The 14,092-nt window shown below is 42.0% G+C and overlaps 1 protein-coding gene across 2 annotated transcripts in view; it reads left to right on the top strand.

Moving 5' to 3' along the window:
* PTPN14 (protein tyrosine phosphatase non-receptor type 14) overlaps nt 1-14,092 on the top strand; it is a 180,548-nt gene that overhangs the window by 77,178 nt on the left and 89,278 nt on the right. For both annotated transcript variants that reach the window (XM_038542137.1, XM_038542138.1), the window contains exon 3: nt 6,970-7,139. In XM_038542137.1, the coding sequence (XP_038398065.1) occupies nt 6,970-7,139 (170 nt within the window). The remainder of the gene's footprint in view (nt 1-6,969; nt 7,140-14,092) is intronic.

Genomic DNA, 14,092 nt, shown 5'->3' with positions numbered 1-14,092 from the left:
GAAAATTGGACATCCACCTGCAGAAGAATGAAACTAGACCACTCTCTTACACCATACACAAAGATAAACTCAAATGGATGAAAGATCTAAATGTGAGACAAGATTCCATCAAAATCCTAGAGGAGAACACAGGCAACACCCTTTTTGAACTCGGCCACAGTAACTTCTTGCATGACACATCCACGAAGGCAAAAGAAACAAAAGCAAAAATGAACTATTGGGACTTCATCAAGATAAGAAGCTTTTGCACAGCAAAGGATACAGTCAACAAAACTAAAAGACAACCTACAGAATGGGAGAAGATATTTGCAAATGACATATCAGATAAAGGGCTAGTTTCCAAGATCTATAAAGAACTTATTAAACTCAACACCAAAGAAACAAACAATCCAATCATGAAATGGGCAAAAGACATGAAGAGAAATCTCACAGAGGAAGACATAGACATGGCCAACACGCACATGAGAAAATGCTCCGCATCACTTGCCATCAGGGAAATACAAATCAAAACCACAATGAGATACCACCTCACACCAGTGAGAATGGGGAAAATTAACAAAGCAGGAAACTACAAATGTTGGAGAGGATGTGGAGAAAGGGGAACCCTCTTGCACTGTTGGTGGGAATGTGAACTGGTGCAGCCACTCTGGAAAACTGTGTGGAGGTTCCTCAAAGAGTTAAAAATAGACCTGCCCTACGACCCAGCAATTGCACTGTTGTGGATTTACCCCAAAGATACAGATGAAATGAAACGCCGGGACACCTGCACCCCGATGTTTATAGCAGCAATGGCCACGATAGCCAAACTGTGGAAGGAGCCTCAGTGTCCATCGAAAGATGAATGGATAAAGAAGATGTGGTTTATGTATACAATGGAATATTCCTCAGCCATTAGAAATGACAAATACCCACCATTTGCTTCAACGTGGATGGAACTGGAGGGTGTTATGCTGAGTGAAGTAAGTCAATCGGAGAAGGACAAACATTATATGGTCTCATTCATTTGGGGAATATAAATAATAGTGAAAGGGAATAGAGGGGAAGGGAGAAGAAATGGGTAGGAAATATCAGAAAGGGAGACAGAACATGGAAGCCTCCTAACTCTGGGAAACGAACTAGGGGTGGTGGAAGGGGAAGAGGGTGGGGGGTGGGGGTGAATGGGTGACTGGCACTGAGGGGTGCACTTGACGGGATGAGCACTGGGTGTTATTCTGTATGTTGGCAAATTGAACACCAATAAAAAATAAATTTATTATTAAAAAAAAAAGAAAATCTACTCTTGGGAATGGTGAATTTGATAATTATCAGACCTCTCCTAAGGCAGGCTAAAAGAGCCCTGATTTCTAAAGGAGGCTTAAAAAAAATCCCTAACCATTCCATAGGGTGGGTGATGATCCTCAGATTTATCCCCTTTTCCTTTTGCAAATTTGTATTTTTGTTTTAACTGAAAGGTGATTTATCGCAAGCTATGGGCTACAGTAGAAATGTCCTGCATTCTGCTGTTTTCATAATGGCTAGAGTTTATAAAGGTACCAAATCTTAACTAGCTTAAGCTAACTTACATTAAAGATATTTCTGTGGTTTGATTTTATGCTAATCTTCTGGGCATTGGTAACATACCATGCTATCAGGAGAGGAATTAGACCGGGAAACTACTCCTATGGAAATGCCATAGGTTAACTCATAGGTTAAATGGAATACCTTGTTTCCTGGCCTGTCTGATAATAATGGAATTTGCTGTATTTGAGAGCAAGAGCCTCACCATATCCATCTGTGTTTGTATCTGCACAGGACTAAAATCACCACTAAGCAAGAATCAGCTGAAGAGTAGACTGCTGGGAGATCTCTGGTCTTTGAATGTTATATTGCTTTTTTGTCTTTGTAAAGATTATGACTTGAGACCTTGTTAGCATAATGTCAGTTCTGTGAGGCAAACTGGCACCAGTGTCTGTTTTCTACATAGATTGTAGGTGAAATAATTTCCCCTACAGTCTTCATCTTTCTGGATATTTTGAGTGAGCTGTATAACCTCAGAAGAGTGAGCCCCCCCCCCCCCCCCCCCCCCCCGGCTATGAGGTTTGCTTCTTGGGTCTGTGTTACTCTACAATTTCTTTTCCGATACTTTTATGAAAGATAGGCTAGGGAAATGAAGATGGGGCAGTTGTTAATTATAGACGTGTCAGTTATGGAAATCCCAGAACTGCCCAGAGTAGAGGTGGATCACAGACAAGTTGTTCATTACGATCGTCCAACTCATGTAGAGTGGTTTATTTTCCAAAGCCATTGGAATGAAATGGCATGAAGTGCTGTTTCAGAGTCTGCTTATAGTCATCTTTTGAAGCATTTTCCATGCCTCAGTGAAAGTTTTAATGCTTGCATGTAATTCCCGTCTATTTTATGTGGAGGCATACCAACTCTCTGTTCCTTAATTTACAACCTAAGCACTGGCTATGACAGGCAACCTATTACAACATAATGCAAGATATTTTAAACTTTTGCTTCTGGATGATTAACTCTTCAAAATGCTTGAGATAAGATCGTGGCTTTAATCCCTGGTAATTGCCAAGGCTGCATCTGTAACCCTTGCAAATAGCATTAAAGCTGTGCCAGTGGTCGCAAAACTGGAAAAACAAAATCCTCAAAAAAATCTTTCCCTATTAATAATAGCTCATGTGGGGGATACCACCATCTTTACAGGTAAATGAACAAACAAACCACAACTCAAACTATCTTTAAAGGCCCTTATTCACTAGAATCTTTTTCTAAGGTCCCTGAAGAGGGACCTTATTTTGGCACTAAAGTATTCACACACCAATCTGCCGCTGAAGAAACTAGCATATTTTTGAGTGCATGCATACATTTCTGCTTCCTCTGTTAAAATGAAAAACTCCAATTAGACCGGGAAACTACCTCTATGGAAATGTCATGTTAGGGTGTCTCTCCTTACACTGTTTCTCACTAGTGCATTTTTTGTCACTGATTCAGAGATGTGGTTCCTTTCCCTGGGAACTGGTTCTTCTGTCTCTTTTTTCATTGCAGTGAGCTCATTGCAGAACTCAAAGCACCAGACCTGCCTGTTTTCTAGAGAAAACTAGAGAAATGAAATGGGATTTATAGCTCACTCATAGGTATTATGAGGATTAGCTGGACCTGGCTTATGTTTAGAGCTGCAGGGAGAAATAAAAAGTGCCTGGAGTATTTACCTGGGCAGTACGATGGGATCTTTTTGGTTAGGGAGGAGACAGCTTCTATTTGGAATCACCCTACCACATTCTCCTGAACCATGTGGCAATGGTTAACAGGGGAGCTCAGCTTTCAGGATTCAGCAGGAGTTTAAGTTGGCAAGTCAATTATGAACCAGCCTTGTGTGGTCTCGGCTGGGCCTGATGGCATTAGTGGTCCCTTGGCTAATACAGAGGAAGTTGATTGGTGCACATGTTAGCTTAAGTGAGGGGTTAGCTGCTGATGCCATTTCTTGGGAGCCACGGTGGAGACATGGCAAGATAAACTCATGCTGCATCAGAAACTTGAAGGATGGGGTCTTTCTCCTCTGTTGAATACTCCAGGGTAGGGATATAGCTAGCCAGCAGAAGAATGGTGGGAGTTGTAGGGTGGAAAAGGAGGAAGTTAACTTTGGGCGTAGCTTTACAATGTGGTGTGGGCATGGGCATCTCATAAGTGGATTTTCTTTCCCACTAGATAACCGAATTCGGCATCTCTAAAATTAGGTTATTCTGGCCATGTAGGTAGGAACTGGGTCTTCCAGGTTATCTGCCTCTCAATTCTGCCTCGTGCTGGACACCCCATTTCTTGAGGAGGAGTGTAATTATTGCATTGTTTTTGTTTTTATTTCTTTTTAAAGATTTATTTATTCATGAGAGACACACACACAGAGAGAGAGAGAGAGAGAGAGAGAGAGGGGCAGAGACACAGGCAGAGGGAGAAGCAGGCTCCATTCAGGAAGCCTGATGTGGGACTCAATCCCGGGTCTCCAGGACCACGCCCCGGGCTGAAGGCAGGTGCTAAACCACTGAGCCACCCAGGGATCCCTACTGCATTATTTTTAAATGCATAGTGGGTCACTCAGATATTGTGTCTTCTGGAAAATGCCGTATGGCAGCAACAAAAACATCTTACGCCATGCATTAGGTTTTTGCAGTAGAAGAGGTTTATGTGTTTGTTCCCAGCTCTGTACTATTGATTATGGCTCAAGACGATTTTTTTTTTTTAAGATTTCATTTATTTATTCATGAGAGACACAGAGGCAGAGACACAGGCAGAGGAAGAAGCAGGCTCCCCGCAGGGAACCTGATGTAGGACTCCATCCCAGGACCCCAGGATCATGACCTGAACCAAGGCAGACACTCAACCACTCAGGCATTCCTTGGCTCAAGACTATTACCTTGATTTCTCTTGTATCTCTTTCTCCTGTTCACTGTACGCATGCGTGTATCTGTGTACCCCATAGAACATTCCTTCTCAGGGTGTTTTTTTGGGGGAAGATCAGGTCTGATTTAATGATCAGGTAGGTGGGAATGAGAGGAGGAAATTTAAAATACTAGCCTTCAAAGCACAGGCTAGTAAAAATTTAAAAAACCTTTTTGGGGGGCAGAGTTGATCGTAGAATGTTGATGCAGTTAAGGTGGACCCGTTCTACGAGTGTTGCTGAATCAAGTGAATGTTGTAATTTGAATGAAGTATGGATCATAAAGTTATACCCCCAAATGTCAGAACTGCTTTTAGTGAAAGGTAATAAATCATGGTTGGCCTGTTTAAGCAGCTGCAAAGCTTCTCCTCCCTTTCTCCACCCAGGCTTTTTATAAAAGGGCTCTTTTCCAATGAAAATAAGTATTACATAGCATGTTACTGTTTACATATATTACCTCATTTATTCTATGCAAACTCACTCCTAGCTACCCAAGATGCTGTGCTCCATACAGGAATTCAGTAGAATGCAGAGCTGCCTTGTACCCTTTTCAGACAGTTAATTAAGTCCCAAATTACCTCATTTTAAGGTTAGCTTAAGCCTGCCTCATAGATCCCTTAGGACACGATCGGGGTGATGTTCCAATGTCCCATAAATACCAGTAAGCCTCTAAAGAAAATCTTAAGGGAGGCACTGTTTTGTAAATTTTTTTTCCTTAAACCTTTTAGGTTTTTATATTATTTCTAGGCCTCCCAGCTTCCACTTTTGCCTGCTTTTTCTCATTTATTTCCAGATAACCTCTGTTTTCTAATTCTATGGTTCATAGATATGCCAGGAGTGCTGGCGAAAACGATTCTTGCCTTCTTTCATTTACTGATGACGATGGTAATGACGGTGATGATGATGATGACAGTAGCAGCGACAGAAAAGTACCATGACTGAAGTAGTTACTTAACATGCGTCGTGTGCACGGTTCGAGACATGATCTCATTTATGCCCCTTGCAGCCTGTGGGCGATGGCCATAAGCATCACCCCATCTTACAGATGAGAAAGCTCTGACACTCTGGAGGCTCAGCAACTTGTCTGGAGTTATTAAGGCAGTGAGTGCAAGCACTGGGAGATGCACAGACTTTCGCAGCCTATTTTCTTTCTCTTCAGCCACGTCTCATTTCCCCTGCGTCATCCATCACATTGGAACAACTAACAGACTCACCGCAGCTGGAAAGTGAACCATAGGGTCAGAATTCACTCAAGCAGTTCGTCCAAGTTGATGGAAATAGAACCTTGGCTCTGTTTGTTGGCATTTTGCTGCTCAAGAAATGCCTAGGTTCCCCCTGTGAACTTGTCCCTTAGAACATCATGGAGCAAAGCTGATAAAGTCATTGTTGTCATCTGAAAGCACATGCACTTGAAAATACCCTGCAGAGTATGTGGGTCGGTAGCTTTAAGTCGACAAGGCTATGTCTGGTTTCCTAGTGAAGTCAGAGTCAAAACTTTTATAATAGCTTTTGGTAGAGTTGTGGCAGGGATTGATGTGCGGTATCGTTGAGGAGACAGCCAGCTGGAGTGCCAACATGGACACAAGAATGCCTTTGGAAATTAAACATTGTAATGAAAACATTCTTTTGAAGGCAGGTTTCCAGGTGTGCTGTAAACCGTTCTAAGCTATAATTGAAATATAAAAGAATATTTCAAAAGCAGTGATTTATTTTTTGGCGATTGTTGTGCTAATCCTGAAATCCTAGCACGAATTAATATAAAGACAGGATTGGATGCATAAAAGTACCTGTTTTAATCATTTAGCACGTTGTTCAAAACTAAACTGGTTGAGGCTTCAAGTCTAAGGGTGAAAATCTCACTTTCATCTATCAAATCCCACCATAATCTGCCAAGAACAGCCACCAGGGGCTCCTGTGGCAGCTGTGAAGACATCCTTCCATTCTCAGAGCTTGATGTGGGGGAGAGATTTGCTGCAGTTCATGTATAATGAAGTGGTGGAGGCCGATGTTTTTGAAAGTACTTCATTAAAACTCAAAAAGAGTGAATCAGTTTTCTGTTAAAATCTGGTACTGTATGGAAATATTCTACAATGTGGAGGCTTTCAGCTGGCAGAAGGTTTTGTCTTAGGAGTTGAGTCATAACTTACTTTGCAGCAGGTGCAAGAACTGTGTTTGCCGCTGCCAGCATGTTCCACGTGAGATGGTGAGGCATTCAGAAGGCACGGGAAAGCCAGCCTTGGGAGCCTAGGAGAACAGCCAACACTGTCCCCACTTTGCACCCACCCCCTTACCAAACATAGGTGCGTCGGTACCCACATGTACCCAGTAACCGTGGGTATGAATACCGCGTCGGACACTCAGTGTGGATTGTGTGCATGTGGTTTCTTTTAGCTTGTCCCAAAGTTAGAAAGCAAAAGCTGGATCATTGTGTATGAGCTGGGAAACCAAATATGACATAAGGTGCTGGAGTCTTGTATTCCCTTTCAGTCTTGGGGGTACCCCTTATAAAGCATACACTGATGTTACTTTACCCTTTTATCTAGACGCACTACTTTGGCCTTTGGTTTCTCAGCAAGAGCCAGCAAGCACGATGGGTGGAGCTGGAGAAACCTCTGAAGAAACATCTGGACAAATTTTCTAATGAGCCTCTGCTTTTCTTTGGAGTCATGTTCTATGTGCCAAATGTGTCATGGCTTCAGCAAGAGGCCACAAGGTAAGTGCATTTTTTCCTGTGTTCCGTATAAGGGTGTGGATTAACTGTGAGGCTTCAGATGAAGTAGATGAGCAGGTTGATTTAGGGATGTGTATGTGTAGGTGTGTGTAGTGGGGGAGAGGGTGGAGTAGCTGCGGATTGCTTACCAGGTTCTTTTGTAGCTTTAAAATTGAAGTTTGAATGCATGGTGCTAATAACTCCAGTGGTTCCCCTACTGATGCTAGTAAGGTAGTCATCCTGAGGCAGTAAAATATGATGTCTAGCAGCATGGAAGTATAAGTTGGAGACCCTGGGTAAAATAGATGTGCTAGAATTTAATAAAGAATTAACAACCTAATACTTGTTTGGTCTACTTTTCCCCTTAAAAAGCTCCCAAGCGAAATGTAGCATCAGAATTTGGATTTTGAGGATTGAGAAGGTAGCTAAAGATGGGAGCAGAATTGAGGAGGACATTGAGAAGGGAGAGTATTGCTCATCCTCAGTTACATAAGAAGAGACAGGAAGCCATTGGTAGAGAGGAGACCTGGGATTGACCCTACCCTCTTGCTCATTGGCTGTATGCTTGGAAGAAAGCACCGACCGTCTTTGAAATGATGCTTTTCCCTTATCTGTAAAGTGAGGGGTTTGCAAATGTTTCTAAAGTTCTGCAGTTCCGTGAATGAAGAAGCTGGTGTTGGTTGGTATTAGTACAGTTCACTTACTGGTAAGAGTTTTCCATTAAAATATGAATTTTCCATCCTCATCAAATGGTTCTTTATGGTAATAAAGGGAATTATATTAACCCTCTGTTTTTTTAGCTTTTACTTGAATGATGGCATTCAAAGTACTTGGGAAGCAATGCTAGTGACACACTGAGAAGGAGCAGTATTGTACTTGATTATTGCACGCCTAGTTTCTTAGATTTAAAATGTTTAAAGCAAGAATACACTTAAACATTTTTGTATGCATTTGAAGGTGATGGTTTCCATCTTCTTTTTTTAAAAATCAAAAATTATTGTGAAATAGGTGGTATTTCTCTCAGCAGAGGCCATGAAATAGCTCACAGCCTGACCCAGAAAATTTCAGGTGTCGCTCATTTGAAGCACTTGGGTGGATGTTATACACCATTTTCAAGTCTTTTCACTTAATGTAGGTTCCTTTCTGGGTAAGAAGTTATTAACTCCTCAAAATGGAACAGTTTTCACTGGCTCCTGAGATCTCCTTGAGTACTTTACACAGTGTCAGGAACTCAACGTTAGATTAATAAGTACTTGCTGATTTGTGGTTCTCAGACTATGAAATGCAAGGCAGTGGGTAACGAGGATGAAACATGGACTATAAATTAATGCATACTGAGCAAAGTTCAGTCTGTAAGAAAAAACGAAGTGGTGTTAACTCTGGACAGACTTCTTCTGTAAGGTCTATTGTTGAGGAAGAGCAGTTGAAGTAAATGGTGAGGGCTCAGAAATTGTGCTTTATGAAGTTTAAAAAGATTGGTTAAGCTTAGAAAAATGAAGACTTGCAAGAGTGCAGTAGCTGCCTCTGGATAGTTGAAGACTCTTGGGGGCAGGGAATTCTGTGTTAGCTCTGGAGCACAGAATTTGGGCCAGTAATAAAAGAAGTGCAAGGAGTTGAAAGACTTTAGTTATATGATTCAACACAGGAACACTGTTTCTAATAATTAAAGCCATAAAAAGGTAGAACAGCAGACTTATAAAAGGGTGAGTGCTCTGGTTTATGGAAGTGCTGTGGCACTGAGTGGATAGTCAGGGTGGTATTTGGGAGAGGAGACCGCTATATTGGGTAGGGTGTTGAACTAGATCAATAGTTCTCAAAGAGACCAGGGCTTGCTATATCATAATTATGTGGAGCGTTTACTGTAAATGTGATTCCAGGGCTGTAACAGAAGTCTGAATTGGAATGTCTGGGGCTGGGAATCAGGAGAATATATTGTTTAAAATAAACAGTATTCTTCAGGCGGTTCTGATATTATCCAGGCTGGGTAATTAGCAAATTAATTAACCTCTAAAGCTCTTTACAGTTTTAGATTTGCCAGGTAAGTAAACTTCATGCCAGATTATTCACTGTCGATATTTGCATTCATAAGCTGAAATGGAAAGTGTTGAAATCTCAAAAATGGAGTTATAGAGTAAGAATTATGATGGTAGGGGTTATTGAGACTAGGAGATCAGGAAGGACTTCTTTCCTTTTTCTTTAGAATTTCTTTTTTACAGGACACCTGGGTGGCTCAGTGGTTGGGTGTCTGCCTTTGGCTCAGGGCGTGGTCCCTGGGTCCTGGGATCGAGTCCCATTTTGGGCTTCCCTCGAGGAGCCTGTTTCTCCCTCTGCCCATGTCTCTGCCTCTCTCTATTTCTCAGGAATAAATAAATAAAATTTTTAAAAAGAAGAAAAAAGAAAAATTTCTCTTTTACTCAGTTAGCTTGGTTCATTTCAGATGAGTTTTGATAAGGAGTGAATGAAATCTTTTCCAACCCAGGATTTTGAAACAAACTCTGTTACTGTCATTTGATCAGAAAAACTAACAAAGAAATGAAAACTTGAAGGATATTTTTACACTTAAACATGGAACCAAACTGTATAGATGTAAGGTACAGCCCTCTCTTTGTGGCAAAGGATATTTAAAGGTAGGAGCTATGTTAGGGTGAGGAATTGTGAGTTTTCATTTTTTATTTTTCCCCCCAGTGTTGCAGAAGTTTTTGTTGCTTGCTCCAGAAGGGCCCTAAAAGTGGAATGTGCCAAAGGATGTCAGAGCAAGTGAATGAGGGGAGATGAGAAAATAAGAGAAAAGTATTGTAAAAGTACAGAAAGGAAAATTGATGGAGAAAGAAGAGAGAATGGCATATACTTGGGAAGTGACCCAGGTGTGATTCACGAGATGTACCACAGGTTATGGGCGAATGGACTAGATAGGGTACAAAGGAGATCTGGTTTGGATGGAATACCATTGTAAAATGCGCAGGGTTTGGTGTTAGAGACCAGTAAATGAGCTGCCCTCAAGGTGAAGAATGCTACTGATGGTCATCAGGAGCCTTTGAGAATCTGAGCCTTCTCGGGAGGTTTCAGAAGCTTTGGGGTCCGAACCGAGCACTGAAATTGTCTTCCAGGCAGAGCAGCCAAAGAAGAAGCAGTGGTGGTAGGGCAGGATTCCAGAGGAATGTTTCACAGAAGGCCCCAGCAGCATTCATTAGGAGCGGGTTAGTGACTAACTCCTCAGCCATTCGCTGTTATCCAAGTTACCAGGCATCTCAGGTGGAGATGTGTTTTGGCATCTCCGAGAGCACCTGGGATCTGCACCTCTGACACAAAACAGTTAGTCTTTGTGATGCCCTGCAGAGTGAGATATTTGCATAGATTAGAAATAGGAATCTGTCTTTCATTGTGGGCAGCCCTTTGGAGGAGGCAACCATTCAACCATCTGTGCTTAAAAAATAAGCCTTTGTCTAGAGCCAACCAAACTTGTTTTCACCCAACACATGTTTGTAATGGTTCGGCTACTTCTGTTTGAGAATAAAACAGGTTCTATAACATGAGTAGGGCCCAGCCATTTCTTCTTTCTGAATACGGACAAAGAGTTTAGAATTAGTGGTCTGGTTGTTTTGAGGGTGTATGTGAACCCACATATATCAAGACACATAGCAGTGGGAAGGAGGATATATTTAACAGTTGTGTATTTCCTTTTTTGTCCTCAGTGCCATTCTTGAAAACTTGCAGTTTAATAGAATACTAGGAACAACACAACAAAAATTTGAGGATGATGTTGATTGTCAACTATCTCAGAAAAGTGATTGACTTTATTAAAATTATCAGCTCCAGATTTTTTATTTTTTATTTTTTATTTTTTTTTTAAATTTTTTATTTATTTATGATAGTTACAGAGAGAGAGAGAGAGAGAGAGGCAGAGACACAGGCAGAGGGAGAAGCAGGCTCCATGCACCGGGAGCCCGATGTGGGATTCGATCCCGGGTCTCCAGGATCACGCCCTGGGCCAAAGGCAGGCGCCAAACCGCTGCGCCACCAGGGATCCCAACTCCAGATTTTTTAAATTAGAAAACTGAGCAGCTCTGTTCTTTTTTGACATTAATTTTGACATGCTGTGTCTCATCTCACCTCCTGGGTATGATTTTTTGAAGAACAAACCTCTTTGTAAGAGAAGGACGTCTGCCAAAATACTGTGATTGCATTGGAGGAGAAATGGACAATTCAGGCCCTACCTTTAGGTGATAATTGAACAAGAAGACAAAAGATACCAAAAGGAGGACACTCACAGGAGAACACAAACATGGGGGAAAAAAAAATCTCTGGATATTCTTACAGAAGTGCGAAAAAGCTGATACAAAGAACACACTAGTAGACAGATGGAAGATGAGTCATGAAACCATAGGAATTAAAGAGATTAAGACCAGGGTTGGTTAACCCCACTCCAAAATGTAAGATACATTACCTTGGGGCTTTAAAAATGTTAGTTTTCCCACTTTGGTTAAAATGACTCAGGGGATGGGACCACCATAATTTTTTCCACTTTGCTTTGCTTCTCCTATTCTTTTGGGCCAGCTCCTCTGTTCAGCAAAGGGACTCTTGCTAGCAATTCCTCTTTTCCCGTTATGTTCTCCTCCTGACTCAAAGGAAAGATTTTTGTAATGTGTTTTAATGATTTGCGTAGCAACAGGCTCAGTATAAACACAGGGTTTTCAGATTTGTCTGGACACAGAAGGAAAAAAGATGGTTTGTGAGAAGTGGAGAAATTCTTCGTCAAACAGAAGGATACTTAATAATAGCAAGGGGAAGCCAGAAAACTGCTGGCCAAGGTTCCTGCTTTTAGTTGAGGTCTGGGGTTTTTTCCAAGTCTTTCTCCAGTATGGAAGTGCCTCTTTAGGTTTTTTTTTTTTTTTTTTTTTTTTTTTTTTTTTTTTTTTTCAATATGAAAGAGAAAACTTTTAAAAGAGCAATTTGTTTTTTCAGGGTGAATTTTGGTTTCAGAGTATAAGTCACCGACCGACCAATGCCCTGGTTTCTAAAATGTTTAATTCTCATTTTCTTGTTAACCAGAATATGTTTGTCTTTGCATTACTCCCTGATGAGTGGGATGTTTGCCCCATGCAGAAGAGCTTTTGATTGTCCCCATGAAGTCAGATCACCTTTTGGAGTCTCTTCCTGGACAGGTCCAGAGCCTGCCAGTTGAGGTGGGGCTACCTGCCCTCCTATGGTGAGTGCTGTGGAGAGGCAAAGCCACTTCTGCCACCAGCACGGGGTGCTTACCTTGACCAGAACTGTCTTAGCACATCTGGTACATCTGGTGGTCACTCTAGAGCTGTGGGACCTGTTACAAGCTCCCTCCATCAAGAGGGTGCTTCCTCTTTGTTTGCTGCACCTCTCGGCCTCCATGGGTCTCCCTACTTTTCAGGCTCACAGTTCTTCTATATATTTCCCACCGTGTCTTAGGCACCTGATAATGAGACTGAATTCTAGCCTATTAGGTACGCCCACCAGGAATTAACAAAAAGACTTAAAAAGTACTTAATCTTTGCTTGGGCCCATAGAGGGCATTCTTCTGTGTGTGTGTGTGTGTGTGTGTGTGTGTGTGTGTGTGTATTTAAGTGAGAGAGAGAGTGGGAAAGCAGAGGGGGAGGAGAAGCAGACTTCCCACTGAGCAGGGAGCCTGATGCAGGACTTGATCTCAGGACCCCAAAATCATGACCTGAGTCAAAGGCAAATGCTTAAGCATCTGAGCCACCCAGGTGCCCCACATTCTTCTATGTTAAATGAAGTTCTTTATCTGGGAAGAACTTACTGGGCAAGGGTGTCATTCCACTCTCTAGGAATAAATGCCCACATTGAAAAGCACACGGTTCAGGTATCCTAGAGAGGGTCAGGGCATTTTTTTTGTGACCGTGCGTGACAAAGGGGTTAGGTGATTCCATGTGTAGACTCTGATGGGGCTCGTTCCCTCCAGTTACGGATTTGAGTCTGAGGCATAGTGATGGCAAAGCCAGATCAGATGACTCCTTACATCCCCATCAAGGTCCAAATGGTGTTTGGATTTTTGGTTCGGTTTGGTTTGGTTTTGAAACTAGGTTTCAGGAAGTAGTTCCAGTGACCTTACAAAAGCTTTCTTCACCTTTCCTGTCCTGTAAATACCCATGCTTTCCCCGGGGAGCCTCTCTCTCTCTCTCTCTCTCTCTCTCTCTCTCTCTCTCTCTCTCAGAGTGCCCTGAGTGCTATTGTAAACAAGTCAGCCCTTAACCAATGTTTAAAGTGTCTCTTTTAAACGCTCTAATTATGGTAATGTTTCCATTTCCTTTTACAACACCATTTATTTTGTTCCTCCGGTTCTTTGAGTTCTTTTATTATTTTGAAATGTCATTTTTAATGGCTAAAGTTTACCCATGGGCTGGGAAATAGGGACTCCCTTCAAGTCAGACTTAAGATCCAGCAGGAGTCCCCCATAGATAATATAATTGCTGAGAATGGCAGATCTTCCTCCTGGCCAGCTCCAGCTGGTGAATGGGAACTTGTTTCCCTCTCTCTCTCCACACCCCCCTCCTCTCTCCTCTTCCTCCTCCCCCCCTTCATCTCCCCTTCCTTTCCCCCCTCCCTTCCTCTCTGTGTGTGTTGATGGTTGAGAACAGAGCTGTTTCTGCCAGATATTTTAGATATTTTAAGATGCTGTTGTTACTAGAATTTAACCTTAAACATTATTCTCTGTGGGTAATGTATCATTTGATGAGAGGAGAAAACTAGAGAGGACGACAAACTGACAAACCGTGAGAGACTCTCAACTCTGGGAAGCAAACAAAGGGTTGTGGAAGGGGAGGAGGGTGGGGGGATGGGGTGATAGGGTGACAGGCACTAAGGAGGGCATTTGATAGGATGAGCACTGTTATACTATATGTTGGCAAATTGAATTTAAATAAAGATGATTTTTAAATTACTATATAGCATTAACTCTTAATGCA

The sequence above is a fragment of the Canis lupus genome, chromosome 7 (assembly GCF_011100685.1).
Source record: "Canis lupus familiaris isolate Mischka breed German Shepherd chromosome 7, alternate assembly UU_Cfam_GSD_1.0, whole genome shotgun sequence".
NCBI lineage: Eukaryota > Metazoa > Chordata > Mammalia > Carnivora > Canidae > Canis > Canis lupus.
This window is presented reverse-complemented; position numbering and strand designations above follow the sequence as displayed.